The sequence below is a fragment of the Gadus morhua genome, chromosome 7 (assembly GCF_902167405.1).
Source record: "Gadus morhua chromosome 7, gadMor3.0, whole genome shotgun sequence".
Lineage (NCBI taxonomy): Eukaryota > Metazoa > Chordata > Actinopteri > Gadiformes > Gadidae > Gadus > Gadus morhua.
In genome coordinates, this window is record NC_044054.1 from 22013301 (window position 1) to 22031639 (window position 18339).

The 18339-nt window shown below is 43.8% G+C and overlaps 2 protein-coding genes across 3 annotated transcripts in view; one reads left to right on the plus strand and one right to left on the minus strand.

Annotated features, from left to right (window-relative positions):
- dmpk (DM1 protein kinase) overlaps positions 1-14322 on the plus strand; it is a 20124-nt gene extending 5802 nt beyond the window's left edge. The window contains exons 4-15 of one of the 2 annotated variants that reach the window (XM_030360607.1): positions 3837-3932; positions 4036-4184; positions 4622-4715; positions 6321-6518; positions 7102-7350; positions 8126-8205; positions 8379-8475; positions 9591-9820; positions 10052-10149; positions 11145-11206; positions 12332-12406; positions 12582-14322. In XM_030360607.1, the coding sequence (XP_030216467.1) occupies positions 3837-3932; positions 4036-4184; positions 4622-4715; positions 6321-6518; positions 7102-7350; positions 8126-8205; positions 8379-8475; positions 9591-9820; positions 10052-10149; positions 11145-11206; positions 12332-12406; positions 12582-12689 (1536 nt within the window). In that variant the 3' untranslated portion in view covers positions 12690-14322. The remainder of the gene's footprint in view (positions 1-3836; positions 3933-4035; positions 4185-4621; positions 4716-6320; positions 6519-7101; positions 7351-8125; positions 8206-8378; positions 8476-9590; positions 9821-10051; positions 10150-11144; positions 11207-12331; positions 12407-12581) is intronic. The other variant, XM_030360608.1, reaches the window with a different exon arrangement.
- LOC115547093 (putative transcription factor ovo-like protein 3) lies at positions 14314-17069 on the minus strand. The gene is made up of 4 exons (XM_030361061.1): positions 16761-17069; positions 16251-16498; positions 15822-16011; positions 14314-15228 (listed from the first exon to the last, which is right to left on the minus strand). The coding sequence occupies exons 1-4, from the start codon at positions 16858-16860 to the stop codon at positions 14906-14908; spliced, it is 861 nt and encodes a 286-aa protein (XP_030216921.1). The 5' UTR covers positions 16861-17069; the 3' UTR covers positions 14314-14905.
- Positions 17070-18339: the final 1270 nt, after the last annotated feature.

Here is an 18339-nt window from a genome sequence, read left to right on the forward strand (position 1 = left end):
GTTGAACATTCCATAGTAGTTAGTAGTTCCAACCTGTTAGCATGTGTGTGTGTTGAGTGTTTGTGTGTGTGTGTGTTGAGTGTTCTTGTGTGCGCTTGTGTGTGTGCGCTTGTGTGTCTGTGCTTGTGTGTGTACGTGTGTGTTGAGTGTTTATGTGTGTGTGTGTGTGTGTGTGTGTGTGTGTGTGTGTGTGTCAGGGATGGAAATGAACAACCGCCACACGCCATTTGCGGGTGGATTTGTATGGTGGCGGGTGAATTGGGTCACTTCACCCGCCACTGTGTCGGGTAATACTTTCCAGTCAGGTCTGATCAAATTTGCATATTTAATACATTCGTCATATGGCGCTGCAGTTCTACAACCATTACTGTCGACTTGTGTTGGCTCGTTCGTTCGCGAACTGGTTCGAATGAACGAGTCTTTAGGACGAACGAACCGAACCGGTTCGTTTCTCTCGTTCGTCTCGTTCACCATTCAATTCACCGGAAACTTGACTGAACGAACGAACGAGTTTCCGGTAGCACTAACTCCACTGAGTTTGACTGACTCAGCTGAGAACCGTGCAATGGCGTGCATTCCATGATGCGATTTACCACAACCAGAAACCAGGCTGAACGGACAAACGATTTGCGAACGACTCCTCCCAGTTCAGTCGAGTTTCCGGTAGCACTAAGTCTGACTGACTCAGCTGAGAACCGTGCAATGGCGTGCATTCTATGATACGATTCACCACTACCGGGAACTAGGCTGATTCCCGAAAGACTCCTCCACCGAGTTTCCGGTGAATCGATTCACCGGAAACTCGACTGAACTGGGAGGAGTCTTTCGCAAATCGTTTGTTCGTTCAGCCTGGTTTCCGGTAGCGGTAAATTGCATCATGGAATGGACGGCATTGCACGGTTCTCAGTCTAACTCCACCGAGTCAGTCAGACTCAGTGGAGTTAGTGCTACCGGAAATTCGACTGAACGAACGAACGAACGAACGATTCGCGAACGACTCCTCTTGGCGAACTGCATCACGCAAACTGGGTCACAGAAACGAATCATTAAATCCATCACTACTGTCGACATCCGGCCCCCTTCTTCTTTTACGCCTCTTTTGCTGAAATGCAACTGTTAACATCCAGGATAATATACCGGTAACAGGGCTCTCAAGTCTCACGCATTCGGCGTGAGACCATAGCTGTGTTTGGCTTTTTATTTTCAAAATCCGATGGCACAGATTTACTTCCATAGAAGTGACTCAAACATTTTGTGGTTGAGAGGGCGTATCGGTTTCCACCATATAGGTTTCTACAGAACAAAATCTGTGTTGGGGTTGGGGAATCTAGTGGGGGATATGTTCAAAAAAAGAATAAGGAATTGAAAGCTACTTACAATAGGCCCAGGCTACATTAATTTCCCATGATGGCAGCAATGTTCCACTTTCAGCTGGAATTCACCGGTACATCAAAACCACTTGTCTTCTTTAGATTTCAGTTCCCTTTATTTATTCACACAGTTCAGCAGCGGCATTCATTCAGAATCAGAACCCACATTAAAGCTGCATTTAGGGCGACTATCACTTGCAGCCGTATATATTTGTATATAGAAGTCAGGAACATGGGCATAATTGTGGAAGTGCTGGTGTTAGAAAAAAAAGTTGACGGGAATTAAAGTCGACTGTACAAATGTAGATTATTCATCACAATAATTTTTATTCAGAAATTTAATAGGCTAATAAAATCCGAATTCCGATAATTAAATCCAGCATTAAAGGTTCATTTAAGAAGGTTCTCACCAGTCATTTGTCGCCTGGTCGCGATGTCGAGTTTTTTTTTAAAGTAGTTCACTAGCGTGCAATCATTTGCAGTGTCAGAATTCCTAGAATTTAGTCAGCATTCAGATTTCTTAGGAATCTCTGACGCTGCAATTTAAAGCGCTACTACTAGCGAACTACTTTCAGCGTGACTGGAGAGAACTTCCTTAAATTAACCTTTAATGCTAGATTTGCATGAACGCTTTTGTGTGAATTAGTTTGTTCTCTTTCATGGAAGCTGGAAGGGTGGAGATTCCTTGGGCTTGCCCCATGAATTCAACCAATGCACACGCTCACACGCCACACTTCGTATTTCTCACGCAGAGAAATTACCAGGATAGCGCCCACCAATTCGGGCCGCTATTTGTTAGGAATCAAATGTGTTTTCCGTACTAAGGGTAACCAGACGTCCTCTTTTGCCCGGACATGCCCTCTTTTTGAGACACTTTAAAAAATGTTGCGGAATTTCAAAATCGTCTGGGATTTTATTAAAGCCTCATACATGTTCACATTGAATTTGCGTTGCGTTTCTCTGGGTCGTTCACAAACTATTTAGGCTACGCCCTCCCCTACTCAGTTCTTTTCGCTTTGCATTGGTGGAAGTGAGTAGGGGGAGTGGAGAGCCTTCAGATTGGACGGTTTGACTTACTCAGTTACCGTAGTGTTTTGTATTTTTTTTTTTACCATTATTGTTTTATAGGGACAAACATTAACAAATTTCTCTTAAAGGGGATGATAAAGTTCTATCTAGACTATTGAACAGAAAGAAACACTTGGTCATACTTTACATACTTTACCACAGCATTGGCCTAATGGCACAGATATATTTTCAGCATTGGACTGAATGCCACATAAATATATAATTATGTTTTTGCACGTTTGCAATGTTTAAAAATTCAGGGTATAAAGTTCAAGTATATGCCTCTACTTGTATTGCTTAAGCCAATAGCCTTTCGAGGCAGTGTTTTTTCTGAATATTAGTGTTAAGGGCCAATAATGCTTACTATCATACGTTAGTTACCAGGTCTGTGGACACATTTGTATGCAGTCACATGTAAATAACATGTTATGATGGTGTAGCCATGCTTGTTGTTTTATTGTTAATATGTCAATTTGTTTTATTTATTGAAAATACTTTGTATTGATGAATTATCCCCAAACTCGTCATCGTAACACCTTTGAAATGAACATGACTTAACATGGCAGATACCTGTGTATTGTTTATCATATGCGGCAAGAGTGTAACGTTTTCAACTCAGTTCCTTGGTAGAACCTACTTACAGTAAAAATCCCATCTGATGGAAAAAAAGATGTGTATGAAAAATACTTTTCTTATCTATTGCTACTATTATATTGTTTAAAATGTCCTTGTTGTTGCCGGGGACCAGGTATAAATCACACTTGGCAGTGTGGGTTAAGCCATTAAAGGCATTTATTGCAGACGACTTAAATCAAACAAAGTAAACGCGGTCTCTAGGGCCTCCATGGGCCTCAAGCCTCTCGCGGACACGAGCGCTTCCTCCTTCCTCGCTCCCGCTTCTGGTCTGCCAGAATGTCAGTCCTCTTATAGTGGCTCCTCGGCTTTCGGCCAGGTGACCCCCAACCAAGCTGATTGGGGTTCGGTCGGTGCTCTCCGTCGCTGGCTGGTGGGTGACGGTGGTAACGGCCATCCAGGACCAACCCTCGGGCTGGTCCGGGCCAAGGTTTACGGGGCGGGATGCCACAGCATATATTAAAAAAATATATAGCGCATAAAAAGTGGCTGGTAAAAAAGATGAGTGGCTGGTAGATTTTTAAATCTACCTGCCACAGTGGCTTGTTGGCAAAAAAGTTAATTTCCATCTCTGGTGTGTGTGTGTGTGTGTGTGTTTTTATGTGTGTGTGTGTGTGTGTGTGTGTGTGTGTGTGTGTGTGTGTGTGTGTGTGTGTGTGTGTGTGTGTGTGTGTGTGTGTGTGTGTGTGTGTGTGTGTGTGTGTGTGTATTTGCGTTCCTGTTCAGAGAATAAAACGTTGTCCCTGGTTGTGTGCTGGCGTGCAGACGGCGTGTTACCAGGAGGAGCGGGAGGTCCTGTTGAGAGGAGACCGGCGCTGGATCACAGAGCTGCATTATGCCTTCCAGGACGACGACTATCTGGTATGCAGAGCCCCGGGGCTGCCCTCTGTCTAGTGTCACACTTCAACAGCAGCTCTAATGCACTCTCTGAGTCATCTGCTTTGTATATATATATCTCCTGCAGTATTTAGTCATGGACTACTATGTGGGAGGGGACCTGCTCACTCTGCTGAGCAAGTTCGGAGATCGGATCCCAGAGGAGATGGCCCAGTTCTACCTGGCCGAGATGATCCTGGCCATCGACTCTGTCCACAGGCTAGGTTACGTGCACAGGTACCTAGAGAAACGTTTCCCATCAGAGCACGTTGTTTTTATATATATATCCATGCAGCTATTTGTCGTTGGAGATATTCTGGTTGCATTTTCTTACTGGGTAAGACCATTATGTGGATGGAACATTTTAAATGCATACATACACTGTAGAGAAAATGTATTTAAAACATCTGCTTCTACTACAACTAACACAGAGCAAGCAATTAACTAGCTAGCCGCATAAGGGCCTTGCTAACTGTGGTAAAAGCTCTCAAAATTTTGTGCTCAATGGTATTGAGCACAACATCATTGACTGGAACTTCAAAAAGTTGTCGTCATGAATCCTTTGAATTGACAGTTCACAGTTATTTTAAAAGGGTCAGAGGGTGAAACGCTAAACATAAGATGTGTTTCCGAATGCATGCACATTTAAAGTGTTCATGGTGTGTGCCCTACAGAGACATCAAACCGGACAACATTCTGCTGACGGCGGACGGACACATCCGGCTGGGGGACTTTGGCTCCTGTCTGAGGGTCCTGAAGGACGGCATGGTGAGGGCCGCTGACGTCATCCACAGCACACACCCCGCCTGCTTAGCCTTCCTGACCACGCAGGTCATACAGTCGATCCATGCAGTCGCTCCATGCAGTCGCTCCATACAGTTGCTCCATAGAGGGATCATTGCTGAAGTGGTAGATCTCAGAGCATTTCCATTAGCCAATACCTTATGTTGTACTTTATAATAAATGTCTTTGTTCCACTAAAATAAACTTTTGATTCCTAGATTTAATGGAGTTTTGGCTCAGGGGGCTTTGTGAAGTTTCATATACGATCCAATCGGATTGTATAAATCAGTTTAGTCTCTTACTTAGAGGATCTCACTGTGTAATGCAATTCTGTTTCATGGATGATCCCACTGAGTAATGCAAGTCTGTTTCATGGATGGTCCCATTGATTATTACGAGTCTGTTTCGTAGAGAATCCCATTAAGTAAGATAAATCACAGTCATGGACGATCCGATTAAGTAATATAAGTCGGTTTTATAGACCATCCCATTGCGTAACATTGCGTTATGTCTTTTTCATGCTGATCCCATTGAGTAATGCAAGTCTGTTTCATGGCGATCTGATTAAGTAATATAAGTCAGTTTTATGGATGGTCTCATTGAGAAATGCAAGTCAGTTTCACGGCCGATCCCATTAAGAAATATAGGTCTGTTTCATGGCGATCCCATTAAGTAATATAAGTCTGTTTCATGGCGATTCTATGAAGTAGGCTAATATAACTTTGTTTCATGGCGATCCCATTAAGTAATATAAGTCTGTTTCATGGCGATTCCATTAAGTAATATAAGTCTGTTTCATGGCGATTCCATTAAGTAATATAAGTCTGTTTCATGGTGATCCCATTAAGTAATATAAGTCTCTTTCATGGCGATTCCATTAAGTAATATAAGTCTGTTTCATGGCGATTCCATTAAGTAATATAAGTCTGCTTCATGGCGATCCCATTAAGTAATATAAGTCTGTTTCATGGCGATTCCATTAAGTAATATAAGTCTGTTTCATGGTGATCCCATTAAGTAATATAAGTCTGTTTCATGACGATCCCATTAAGTAATATAAGTCTGTTTCATGGCGGTTCCATTAAGTAATATAAGTGTGTTTCATCGTTATCCCATTAAGTAATATAAGTCTGTTTCATGGCGAATCCATTAAGTAATATAAGTCTGTTTCATGGCGATCCCATTAAGTAACATAAGTCTGTTTCATGGCGATTCCATTAAGTAATATAAGTCTGTTTCATGGTGATCCCATTAAGTAATATAAGTCTGTTTCATGGCGATCCCATTAAGTAATATAAGTCTGTTTCATGGCGATTCCATTAAGTAATATAAGTCTGTTTCATGGCGATCCCATTAAGTAATATAAGTCTGTTTCATGGCGATCCCATTAAGTAATATAAGTCTGTTTCATGGCGATTCCATTAAGTAATATAAGTGTGTTTCATGGCGATCCCATTAAGTAATATAAGTCTGTTTCATGGCGATTCCATTAAGTAATATAAGTGTGTTTCATGGTGATCCCATTAAGTAATATAAGTCTGTTTCTTCGGCGAGCCCACTGAGATGATACTGCTGCTGCTCACTCCCCAGGTCCATTCCTCCTTGGCGGTGGGCACCCCAGACTACCTTTCCCCTGAGATCCTGCGGGCGGTGGATGGAGGGGGAGGCTACGGCCCCGAGTGTGACTGGTGGGCACTCGGGATCTGCGCCTACGAGATGCTTCTGGGCACCACTCCCTTTTATGCAGAGTCCATCTCCGAAACCTATGCCAAGATCATCCACTTCCAGGTGCGTGGTCGCCACACGGCTGATAATCGGGTGGCCCTCAAAAAAAGGCGACAGTGACTCAGCCGATGGTCAATAGAGCCCAGTCGTGGGTGAATCACTTGATATGGCCGTGGAGTGGACCCATGTTCGCAGCTCTTTCGGGAACATATGCTCTGTTAGCTAAGCACTATTAAGCACACCTACGAGCGGTCGCACAATTGAAACGTGTGGACAAAACATGGTTACGTGAGAGGTCCATTCATCTTCGAAAATTCCCCATGGAAACCAAGGCTGAATTCTGAAAACGTTTGGTGACCATATCAACCCTCACCAACGTCTATACAAAAGAATAGTCTATTCAAACAACATCATGGTTAAATCAGTGCAGTGTGGATGATCAAAAACACAAACAATAACTATTACTCTTGAGTTCATGTTTTTATGCATTTAGGATTATTCGATACTATAGGGTCATTAAAGTAAAAGGTTGGGGTTCCCGTTGGCCTGCAAAAAATCAGGGTTCGACCCCAGAACCTTTCGAGTTGGAGTCCCAGCTTGAGTCTGTTCTCACTAACCACGACCTAAACAAAATCTGGCCCTCCAGGATTACTTTGAGCTCCCCCCGTTGGGCCCCGAGGTGTCGGACACGGCCCGCTCCTTCATCGCAGGGCTGGTCTGCGAGAGGGAGGAGCGGCTGGGCTCCGGGGGTTTCGGAGACTTCAGGGGCCACCCCTTCTTCTGCCACCTGGACTGGAGCGCCCTGCACAAACTCCCCGCCCCCTACCTGCCCGAGGTCGCGGACGCCACGGACACCGCCAACTTTGACGTGCACGACGACTGCCTGAGTGACATGGTAACATGCCCCGCCCCCGTGGCTCACACACCGGGGGGGCCGCAGAGCATACTGTAGTCTTTAGAATGAAGCCCATGAATGAACTGCTGTTTAGGTGTTCAGTCAAGTTTCAACGGCTAACTATTTCATTGAGTTCGTCCCAAATCTTTGCAGCTTTCTGTTCGCTTTGTGTTTGTAATAGTACATAAAGGCATTGTTGAGGACTGCATTGTTGGTTAATGAATGACCCAAAAAGAATGGTTATTTTTGGGTCGTGACTTAATGACCAACAACACTATTTTTAAATGTATTATATAACCTTTATTTATTCAGGGAAAGGCCATTGAGAGCCGGCTCTCTTTTTCAATGATGCCCTGATTACAAAATATAAAAATAAAAACAGAAAACCAAATACACAACCGATATAGACAGCCAGTCAAACATAAAGTAAATAAATAAATAATACAATACAATGGGATGACTAAAAAAAACATTAAAAACACAAGCAAATCCTCATCCAATGCGATTTCAATCATCCCCTTGAACTTGAGACCTGAAGTTTATTCCATCTGTCAGGAGCATAAAAGTTTAAAAGCAATCTTTCCTGAGTTGCTATTGGTGTGTGGAGTGATATGTCTAATGTGTGAGTGAGAGCAAGTTTGACATGTGGCTGCTGAGGCTAGATCGTTGAGCACCACTGTCTTATATGTGTATAAACTTTGTATCATTGAGCGGTGGTTATGAAAATGAATACATAGGGTCAATATCTCTTTGTCCTGTGCTGTACGTTGTGTAGGAAACACTCTCCGATGTCATGGGAAGAGCTCCCACAGGTGTGCACCTTGCCTTCGTGGGATACTCCTACACAGCTACCAGGTTGCTACTTCAATCCCCGGAGTGAATGAATGGATAAATGGATAAAGTCGTTTTATAAATATAAAAAAAAATCAATAAAAAAAAATAAAAGAGACAACAAAATCCACTAAATGTAAATGTAGACATCTTTAACGCAAAGAGAAATGGCATTTTATTGTTTTCTCTTGATGTAGCCAGACCGGTGCAGTAGACCGCAGCCTAGACATCATGCTGGAGATCGACCACAGCAGGCTCGGGGAAAACGAAAGGCTGATTTCTGCAGAGAAGCTGGTGAGAACGTTCCACAGTGACAGGGATTTAGTGTTGTAGTTGTGTGGTCCGTCGATGTTATTATCATTATGGTCAGTGCTTAATTTGTCAAGTGGGAGCTCCCGGAGCGCTGAGGACGAGTAGAAAAAAAGCGGCGGGGGGGCTCTGGTGGGCGCTTTCGAACAACCCACACTTATTTAGTCAACATCGCAAGAAATTAGCCTACTAAAGCCTCGTGAATGGGGATGTACCCAGAAAAAATAGTAAACATATGTTAGGTTGGAGAGACACACAGCCACACGTTATAAAGTTTACCGTTGTTTACTAACAGTTGAGGAATATGTCATGCACTCGCAGGTGCGTCATTGAGTCATTGTATTCTCAACACAACAAAATACACCAAGTCCTTGAAAATGGATCTCCGTCGCATCAAAAGATGAAAACAAATAGATAGGCTACTTCATAGATTATAGTAGGCCTAGTTAGAACAACAATCTGGCATGACAACTTGGCCACGTTAACAAATAGATACATATTATTAACCAGAACAATACCAGAATACCACAAAAACCATAATAATAATAAAGTTCACTACTTTCGCTAACTCCTCGCAGATTTATCACACATCACTCAACCGACTCGCGTCACTCCAAGTCCAACCTCTCTTGCTGCACATCTGAACAAAACACACACATGCACACAGTATTAGCCCCTCACACACACACACACACACACACACACACACACACACACACACACACACACACACACACACACACACACACACACACACACACACACACACACACACACACACTCAAGATCCAGCTGGCGGAGCGCACGTCAGAGCTTCCGGAGCGCGCTCCCCCTGGCTCCCCCTCAAATTAAGCACTGATTATGGTCTTTTCTCAACAAGACACACATAACCAGCTAACCTTGACCAATTCTAGATTTCACAATTATGCACTGTGCCAGACTTCAATAATCTGTTTCCCTTGGGTGTTGTGCCGTATACATTATGACTGTCTGAAAATACTAGGCATTAATTTTGATTATATTTTTTCTGAAGCTGTAAGATCTATGTGTATGTCTATCTATGTGTTATTTCATACTATGCTGCATCCGGTCCTTTTCAGCTTCAGGTGTGGCAGGACTCTTTGCCAGAGGACCTGAGCGGTCTCTTAGAGCTCCCTCTAGTGACGGACCATGCAACAACCTCTAAGCATACCACCATAGAGGAAGAAAAAGAAGAAGTAGAAGAAGAAGAAGAGGAAATAGAAGAGGTAGAGGAAGAGGAAGTAAAAGAAGACGAGGAAGAGGAAGGAAATGAGGAACAAATTTCAGGCCTTGATGAAGACTTGCAAGGGTAATCAGACATAATTATGGGGATAGGGGAAACATTATGCTTTACAAGATAAAATGAAGACTTGATTTCAAAGAGATGCATGGCCATGTTTTCTCTTTTATCAGATAAGGCCAAGCCTCACTCAAAATGCATTTTTTCTGCCTCAAAGGGGAAACCTTTTTCATGTCGCAAAAACAAAGCAGGGATCGACCCTTAAAACCATAACCTCCCAGTATGTGCTTGTTTCACCAGACGGTTACAGGAAGCAGAAAGGAGATACTGTGAGTTGGAGAAGGAAATGGAGAGACTGAGGGGTGAGATGCAGGACTGGAGAACAAACAAGGCAACAGGCAAGGGATCAACAACCACAGTGCTTATTAATAACCATCATCATCATCTACGACTTCATGACACTTCACTTCATCCTCACCATCTATACTTTAAGGCAACACTGGCTCCATTGCTTGCATTCCTTCTGTATCCCTGCTGTAAGAATTCATATAACTATTACACAGATATTGCATGGATAATTATTTTGCAGATCTACTGGATACGATCATTTTGAAAATATGAGCTTCTATATGAACTACTACAAAATACGAGTCCGCATTTAGAAAGAACGAGTGTGGTCCTGTAAGGTCCATTAAAAGAAAAACGACTGGTATTTGTGTAGTCTTGCCTCAGCGTCCACAAGGACTCTCCTCGAGCCTAAGGACCACCTTCCCGGTCTGGTGCACACAGCGTGGAATGGGCTCCAGACAATATGAGCCACTCAGAATAAACACAGCGCGGCGCGGTCCCAACCGCTGCTTATGTTGGAGGAGCGCCGTGAGGACATGGTGATAAATATCTCCGGCTAAGAATAGCCAAGGTATGCAGGGGAGCTTGGATGCCCATTTCCATGAATCAATAGTGTGTCGAGGAGGGCTATTTCGGAGGCCGGGACTGGGGATCGGGGTTGGTTGCATTCTTGGCCTTGGGGGTCCATTGTCTGATGGACGGAAGGTGTTGTACACACACAGGTAACGACAACAGCATCTGTCAAACTCGTTTATGGTGATCACCGAAGTGAATACATCTTTCTATTATTAACTAACTCACTCTCCATCTGCAACCTGCATTATTTCATGCATTTAGTAAACCTGCAGCAAACATGCATTTACAGCAAATATGCGTCTTTTCTTTTGTTTGGATGCTGTTTGGTGCTGATGCTTTTGATTTCCTCCTGTGTGACTTAAACAATATTTGGCTGGCCAGCAGTGCTGCCCTGTGCAGAATGCCTGCACATGCAGTGCCACCGCTTGCCACCTGCAGTGACGTACCTCTTCTCTCCTCTCACTCACAGCCCTGACTCTGTGCCCGTCAGCTTTCCCTCTGACTGCCCACTGTGTGGAATCACCACGGGATGTAAGCCTGTCCCCCTACTTCACACGCATTCTTTTTATCGGGCTGAGATATTTTTTTTTGTTACGAAGCCTATTCACACATTCTTCTCACACATTTTTTTAAGAATCACACAGACAATCTTGCATGGGACATAGCCGTTTGTTATTGCATCGCCACAGAGAACTTAGACCGGCCTGCTCAATCTTTGAAAGACTTTTAAGAGGATTCATTCAGATAATTGTAGTCTGTTTTGTTCTTCTCGCAAAGTACACTGTGTTAGATCTGGACTGTGAATGTGTTCTTTCATTGTGAATATATGTCCATCTTGCAAAACTAAATGGTGGTAAGTTGTCTGATTAGACTAAAAGTTTAAGCATTAAGGTTAAGGCTTGAGGGATTTAATCTGTGTATTATTCTTATAAACAGCCAGAGGAACAGCCCTGTCACTCTGACACAGTGCTCCTTTACATAAAATGATTGTCTTCCTCATTTGCAAACATCTGTTCTTGGAATGGTGAATAATCCCTCGCTCACTGGTGGGAAAATGGAAGTTAAACATTAATTTCACGTTGTTGAGATCCTCAAAACATAATTTGCCCTTTTTTATTTGACTTCTCCTTTTGATGTTAGGGATGTTGTAATCTATTTTTACTTCCCACTTAGTGCCTCTGATTATACACTTGGTTTAAATTTTTAAACGAGAGGAGATCTCATTTGCAAACATCTGTTGTAGTGATAGTGGATAATCCCTGGGTAATTTAGTAACAAATGGAAGTTATACATAAATTATACATTGCTTAGAACTTCTAAACATAGTCCGCCTGTTTTAATTTTACTGATTCTTTTTATGTAAGGGAAGGTGTGTTCTGCCGTGATCTATATGTGCCTCTGATTAAAGACTGGGTTTACAAGTTTTATAGGAGGGGAAAGCTCATTTGCAAAACATCTCTTGTTGTGATAGTAACTTATCCCCGACTCCCATGGGAGTAAAAATAAGCTTTTCATTTATTTGACATGGTTTAGAAGTTCTAAACATCAAAACTATTTTTTAGCTGTACTGATCCTTTCAATGTATAGGAATTTGTGGTCTACTGTGATCTATATGCGCTTCTGCTCTGACTGTAGCCTGGGTTTAATGTTTTACAGGAGGCGAAGGCGCCCCCTTTCTGCCACTACCCTCTGGTGATCCACACTCACCGCCACATGCTCCTGTTTCACAGGGTAGGGGGAATTTTTAACAGCCAGCATTATTTTGATCTGAAGATCATGTTTTACACACACTCATTCTATCAAAAAGAGTGGTATTTAAAAAAAGAGTTTCAGAGATTGATCCTACCTATAATCCTACCAAGGGTTTCACCCTGGATGTGTCCCTGTGTGTCAACCCCACCACCAGGTGCGACTGCCCCATGTGAAGAGTGAGCATTACCTGCTGGTGTGTGCCAAGGGGGGGGAGGAGTGCCAGGCTCCCTGGGACAGACGCCTCACCACCGAGCTCTCCTGACCACAGACCAGCGCCTCCACCACCACCCTCTCGCTCTTCCTCTCTGGCCCCCGCTCCTTTTATGTCCGCTCCCTCTGCTGAACTCTCTCGGTCTCTGGGTGGGAGAAGGAGGACCGGAAGTCCCTTCTCAGGCGCCGTCTACAACGTGGCCAAAGAGCCTCCGGGAAAATAACCTTCGGAGTGGGGCAGAGTTGCGGAGACCCCAGGATTAGCAGGCCAAAGAGAGAGCTGTGCCGCGTGCGAGTGATACGACAGAAAGCACCACTCAGAGCGGGAAGGTTGCACAACACAGCGATGGTGTTTCTCACGAGGGAAGTTGGAAAGACAGGTCGGAGGTGGATGTCCCGGTTTCAAATGACCTGGTTTGGTGCTAACTGTTCGCCATAGAGTTGCACCAACGGGGATCTAGGACCGAGTTGACCTTAACTGCTTTTTGGTTGTATTTTCTTATTTGTTTACTCTTTGAAAGGGCACGACAAGCGAGTGAAACAAAGAGAGGGGTCCTTGAGACGACCCCCTCCAATGCATTATCTCCACCCGGCTTGGATCTCAGACTGAATACAACTTGCTTTGTGTTTTTTGTACCATGCATATGCACCTTGGGGTGGTTTGAGCTTGTTGTGTTGCACTACTTAAGTCATGTGTTGCTGTGCCCCATTTATCTTTTAGGTATTTGAAAGGTTGCCCTTCTGCTTATTCTTTAATATATAATGCATGTTTACTCCATGGGTTATTTCAGGGGTGATGGTGTGAACCGTGACCGGGGACTGAAGCACTGTTATGACCGGTGTAGGGGCCTGCTTCAAAAGCACGACTCTTAACCATGGTTTAGAAATGAGGTGTGTGACATGGGCAATACCTTTGAATGAATTTGAATGTATAATAAGTACCATTAGGAAAATGATTTATTTATAATGTGCCTTAATAATTATAGGTTGGTCATCAAATGAATATAAATATAGGAGAAAACTAATATCTGATTGGATTTTGAATGGATGGGTGTGTGTGTGTGTGTGTGTGTGTGTGTGTGTGTGTGTGTGTGTGTGTGTGTGTGTGTGTGTGTGTGTGTGTGTGTGTGTGTGCGCGTGCGTGCGCGTTTGCTTGTGTATTCGTAAGTGTGTCAGAGAGCATATGGGTCTTTCAGTAAATATGTCTTTATACGACAACACATTCAACATAAAAAGTTCACTCAGTCTTGACAAAGGGAGTTTAAGGCTAACATAAATTATTAAACAAAGAAACAAACCAAAAATACAGATGACTGTTCCTGCTAAATCTTAATAATCTCTTGGACTGGATCTGTAGAAGGCTGAGTAAAGAATTGAGAAAATACTCTAGAATGTAGCACAACAAATTAGGTAATTTCATATCTTTCTTTTTTAGCTGTGAATATCACTTTATGGAAATAGCTCAAATAGAATGCCAATTGCACCTTTATAACATATGGCTGCTGCCAAATCATTAAGCCAGCAGAAAACGGTGCTGAAATTTGAAAGTTATTTTACAACCACGCCACTCCTAGATCTCTGAGTCCATGCTTTATATCATATCCTTTTATGTCATTACATTTCTATTTCGTCCCTACACGACCAAGATATTTTTGAATCAAAATAAAGGCTTAGTTTTTAATGTGTGTTATTTTTGCTCCCATTATTCACTTCACATGAGCAGGGTTTCCCAACCATCATAAAGCGGTCCATTAATTCAGTAAATATAAATAAAGACTTGGCTGTAAAGAAAATGCCACAGTTTGTAGCATTAGACTAGCATTTCTATGATAAAACATAATATACTAGAATGTCACAAGATGACATTTCTTCATCAATCAGGATGTAACTTTATTATTATTCCATGTAAGTGAGCCCACGAAATTCTTACCTAGAGATCAGAAAAGCAATATCGCTCTGTCCTTTCTTTTGACAATATCTTTTTAATAATTTAGACTAAAGGACATGGTCTCAATTCAATTAAATAAACCAATACAATCAAAGTACATGTTGATAAAATGATGATATGACCAATTTACAATTAATAATCACTATTTTAACTATTTGACCAATGCATTATTTAAAGAGAAGTTGAAAAAGTAGTTTAGTAGAAAAAGTTTATTTTCCTAAAATATGCTAGTCTAATATATTACACAAATTACATGTTTATATTACCACACCGTTACAGCTTCAAGCCAAACATACGGTAACTTTCCCATAGTCCGCCTCTCAGATAAAGTAGCCAGAGTTTGAGTAGACCAGATAGGGGTTGAGTTTACACTCGGCCACGCCAAAGTTGGCGTTCTCGTGGGCCTGCCGCCGGTAGTAGCGCCGCAGAGCCGGGCTGCCCGGGTGGCACTGCCGCACGTGGACAAAGTACTCGTCGGGCCGGTTGGAGGTGAAGCCGCAGTCCTCACACACAAAGATCTTGGAGCGTCGCTGGCGGTAGGCGTACTGCTGATGAACCCCGTGGATCTTCCTCTTGTGGGACTCCAGAGAGCAGCGTTGCGTGAAAGCCTTTTCACAGAGCTCACACCTGTAGGGTCGGATACCTGCGAGCAAAGACAGAGCAAAAGAGAGTGAGAAACTATGGACGTAGTAGCCATGGGCTGCGTGTTACAGGGTGGTAGCAGGCCTACCTCTTGAGAGGCAAGGTTTAGGCGGAACATGTTGTTAAATTCTTTCCTTAAACAGCAGTGAAACGTTTTGTGTGACCTTTACATTAAAGGTCATACACCAGAAGACCACCAAGGACCAAAAATAACAAACATTTTAGGTGTCTTTAAAGAGTTAAATATTAATTTAATGTACACACACAGGTCTAGATGGTTTATTCAAATTATATATATTCAAATATATAGTCGTAGCATTCATCATATGTGTGAGTGTTTGTGCGGGCGGTGGTGTATGTGTTTGGGTGCGTGTGTGTCAGTGTATGTCAGTGTGTATGTGTGTCAGTGTGTGCGTGTGTGAGTGTGTCTGTGTCAGTTTGTCAGTGTGTGTGTGTGTGTGTGTGTGTGTGTGTGTGTGTGTGTGTGTGTGTGTGTGTGTCTTTGAGTGTGTGTGTGTGTGTGTGTGTGTGTGTGTGTGTGTGTGTGTGTGTGCGTGCGCGTTTGTATGTGCACATGCACGAGTGTGTTCTCACCTGTGTGAGTGCGCATGTGCCTCTTGAGGTCAAACGTGTCGTTGAAGCCCTTGCCGCAGTATCGACACGGGTGCCTCTTCACCAGGCTGTGGCACTTCATGTGGCGCGTCAGCATGCGCTGCAGAGGGAACAGCTTGTGGCACACGGAGCACAGGAAGTCCCCAGCGCTGGGTGCCACACGGGGGCGGGGCTAAACACAAGGGGGTAAACATGATGGATGTGGTGAGACAATTGTGTGCCTTTTTCAGATTATTTTGAGGTAACTTTCTCGAATCGATGTAATTATTAATTGATTAATGTTTTCCTGAAAAAGTATTTAATGGTTAAAAAAAAAGATATCCATTTTTTCCTAAATGAACTCGTAATTGAAAACTTAACCACTAGCAAACATCTGATCTTAAGATGAGTGTAAGTATGTGTTTAAAGTACCTTGGCCCGGCTGGCCAGTGCCAACGCATTAGGGTGGTAGAGTTGCCTCGGGGGCAGCATGGCAGGCCAGTCTCGACTGGTCTCTGGGTCCTGTTCCCTCACTCCCAACGCGGGCGGTGTTGGGACGGGCGCCGGTGATGTCGCAGATCCCGCTGCTTCCTCTGAGCCAAAGTCAGAGCTCTCAGAGGGAGCGGCCAGCTCGGAGACATCTGGCGCGCTCAACGTCTCTTCCGGAGCGCTGTCGCTAACTGATGGGAGAAGAGGAAACCACCTGAGTTATCCAGACGCTTCTAGATACAGCATTGAAATCAACACTTATTCCCCCCCCCCCCCCCCCCCCCCCAGATTCAACAGAGAACTTGTCAGTTGGATCCTCTTACTTATCCGACTCAGTCACATCTCAGAAGTGGTGTTAACCCCAAGGGGAGGCTGTTTTCAATACATTTGTTTTCTAAAAGAGGTCAGGAAACAGGGGCAATTCGGGGAAAACAGTCAACAAAAAAGCCTTACCTTCTGAGGGATCTTCTCTCCACTCTGCCTGCTCTGGGTCTCTCCATCTCCAGCCCCCGCAGGCTGCCTGCTTCTTCTTGACCAGGAAAGCTCTCGGCATTCTCCTCTGTTCCCTAAGGCGTCTCCCTCCGTCCACTCTTCAATACCACTGCACTATCGTCTAACTTTAGACAGGACCACCACGTGGGGCTCAACACACCCAGACGCAGACCCTGGAGCAGAATCCTAAGACTACAGCCTGTACTTGGTGATGATCATCCAGGTTAGGGGGACGGACTCAAACTAAAAGTCAGCTCCAACAAACAAGCCCAGCACCTTGAGCCTATCGAAATCACTGCACTCATTTCCATAGCACTCTCTGCAAAGGGTGGTAAGATTTGGTCCTTGGGGGAGGGGGTTGGCTGGAGAGCTGGGACAGTCAGGAGTGTTTTGACTGATGCGCACCTGTGTTGACTGTGCGCGTGCGCCTCTTTAACTGGTCCCCCACTGGTTTTGCATGGCAGGCAGTGAGAATCCGGGGGACTATGCATTCAAGTGTCCCTCGGGCATGCAAATGTGTGTCCAAGACCAAGCCCTGGCAGCAGACAAAGGACACGGTCAGAGTAACAGGAGCATGCACAAGGGAGCCACAATCTTAACTGCTAGGTAAATCAGGCCTTTCTCTACTTTTTCTCTGGTGTGGAAATGGGATTACGGCTCTTTTGAAAAAAGCAGACAAAAGGCCATTTATGTAGACTCAAAAGATCCAACGTGCATACACTGTTTGCAGTCCGTTGGCTGTGTGGTCAGACGGAATAATGGCACTATCTCACCTCCTTTGTTTTCGCCTATTTCTACACTTGAGTCTCTTTCATATATACAAGTCTTGAATGTAATTTGGGTCGTACCCACGTATTAACTCTGCGTTCATGTTGCCCTCCCTGAGGCTACCAGCTTGGGGCCAGTAATGTCAACTAATACCAGCTTGTTCTTTAAAGGATAGGTGTTGGAGTGTGTGTAGACGATGCCTGGTTTAAGCAGACTCATCTAGCCCTGTCTGATTGGACTCTAGTGCTGGGTGAGGCTGGATACAGGTTAAACCAGCCATCTCCAAAAACATGTTCTCCTAGATGGCAACAACACCAGGCAATGTATCATCTCCTGCATCTTTATAATTAACCGGCTTCAACATCACCAATCCGCGTCCTGTGTTTTGAGGAGTCCACTGAAAGTTGGTGTGTGGCAGCCAACTATGGTGTGTAGCAAGGCCCCTTGCTACAGTGGGTTCATATTTAATGACATTGCTAGAGAAGAGAAGGATAAAGAGAAGAAGAAGAAGAAGAAGAAGAAGAAGAAGAAGAAGAAGAAGAAGAAGAAGAAGAAGAAGAAGCAGCTCTGTTGTCGAGGCAGAACTATTCACCTCAAGTATATAACGATAAAAATGCTAATGGTTAACGAATGATCTTGAACCTGAAACATAACCCAACCCATCATCAGTCGGTCGGCTCTTAAATCGTCCAAACATACAAAACATTCACCCCTTTAATGTTTTCCTGCCTATTTTACATACAGTCTATGACTAGAGGAAATTAAAGAGTCT

What these genes read in the sequence shown, in the direction of transcription:
- LOC115547093 (XM_030361061.1), bottom strand. Translation starts at nt 16,860, where the DNA reads ATGCCGAGAGCTTTCCTGGTCAAGAAGAAGCAGGCAGCCTGCGGGGGC. An exon ending in GAGAGAAGATCCCTCAGAAG is followed by an intron (nt 16,499 to 16,760) that starts GTAAGGCTTTTT and finishes TTCTCCCATCAG; the next exon opens with TTAGCGACAGCGCTCCGGAA. An exon ending in CACTGGCCAGCCGGGCCAAG is followed by an intron (nt 16,012 to 16,250) that starts GTACTTTAAACA and finishes CCTTGTGTTTAG; the next exon opens with CCCCGCCCCCGTGTGGCACC.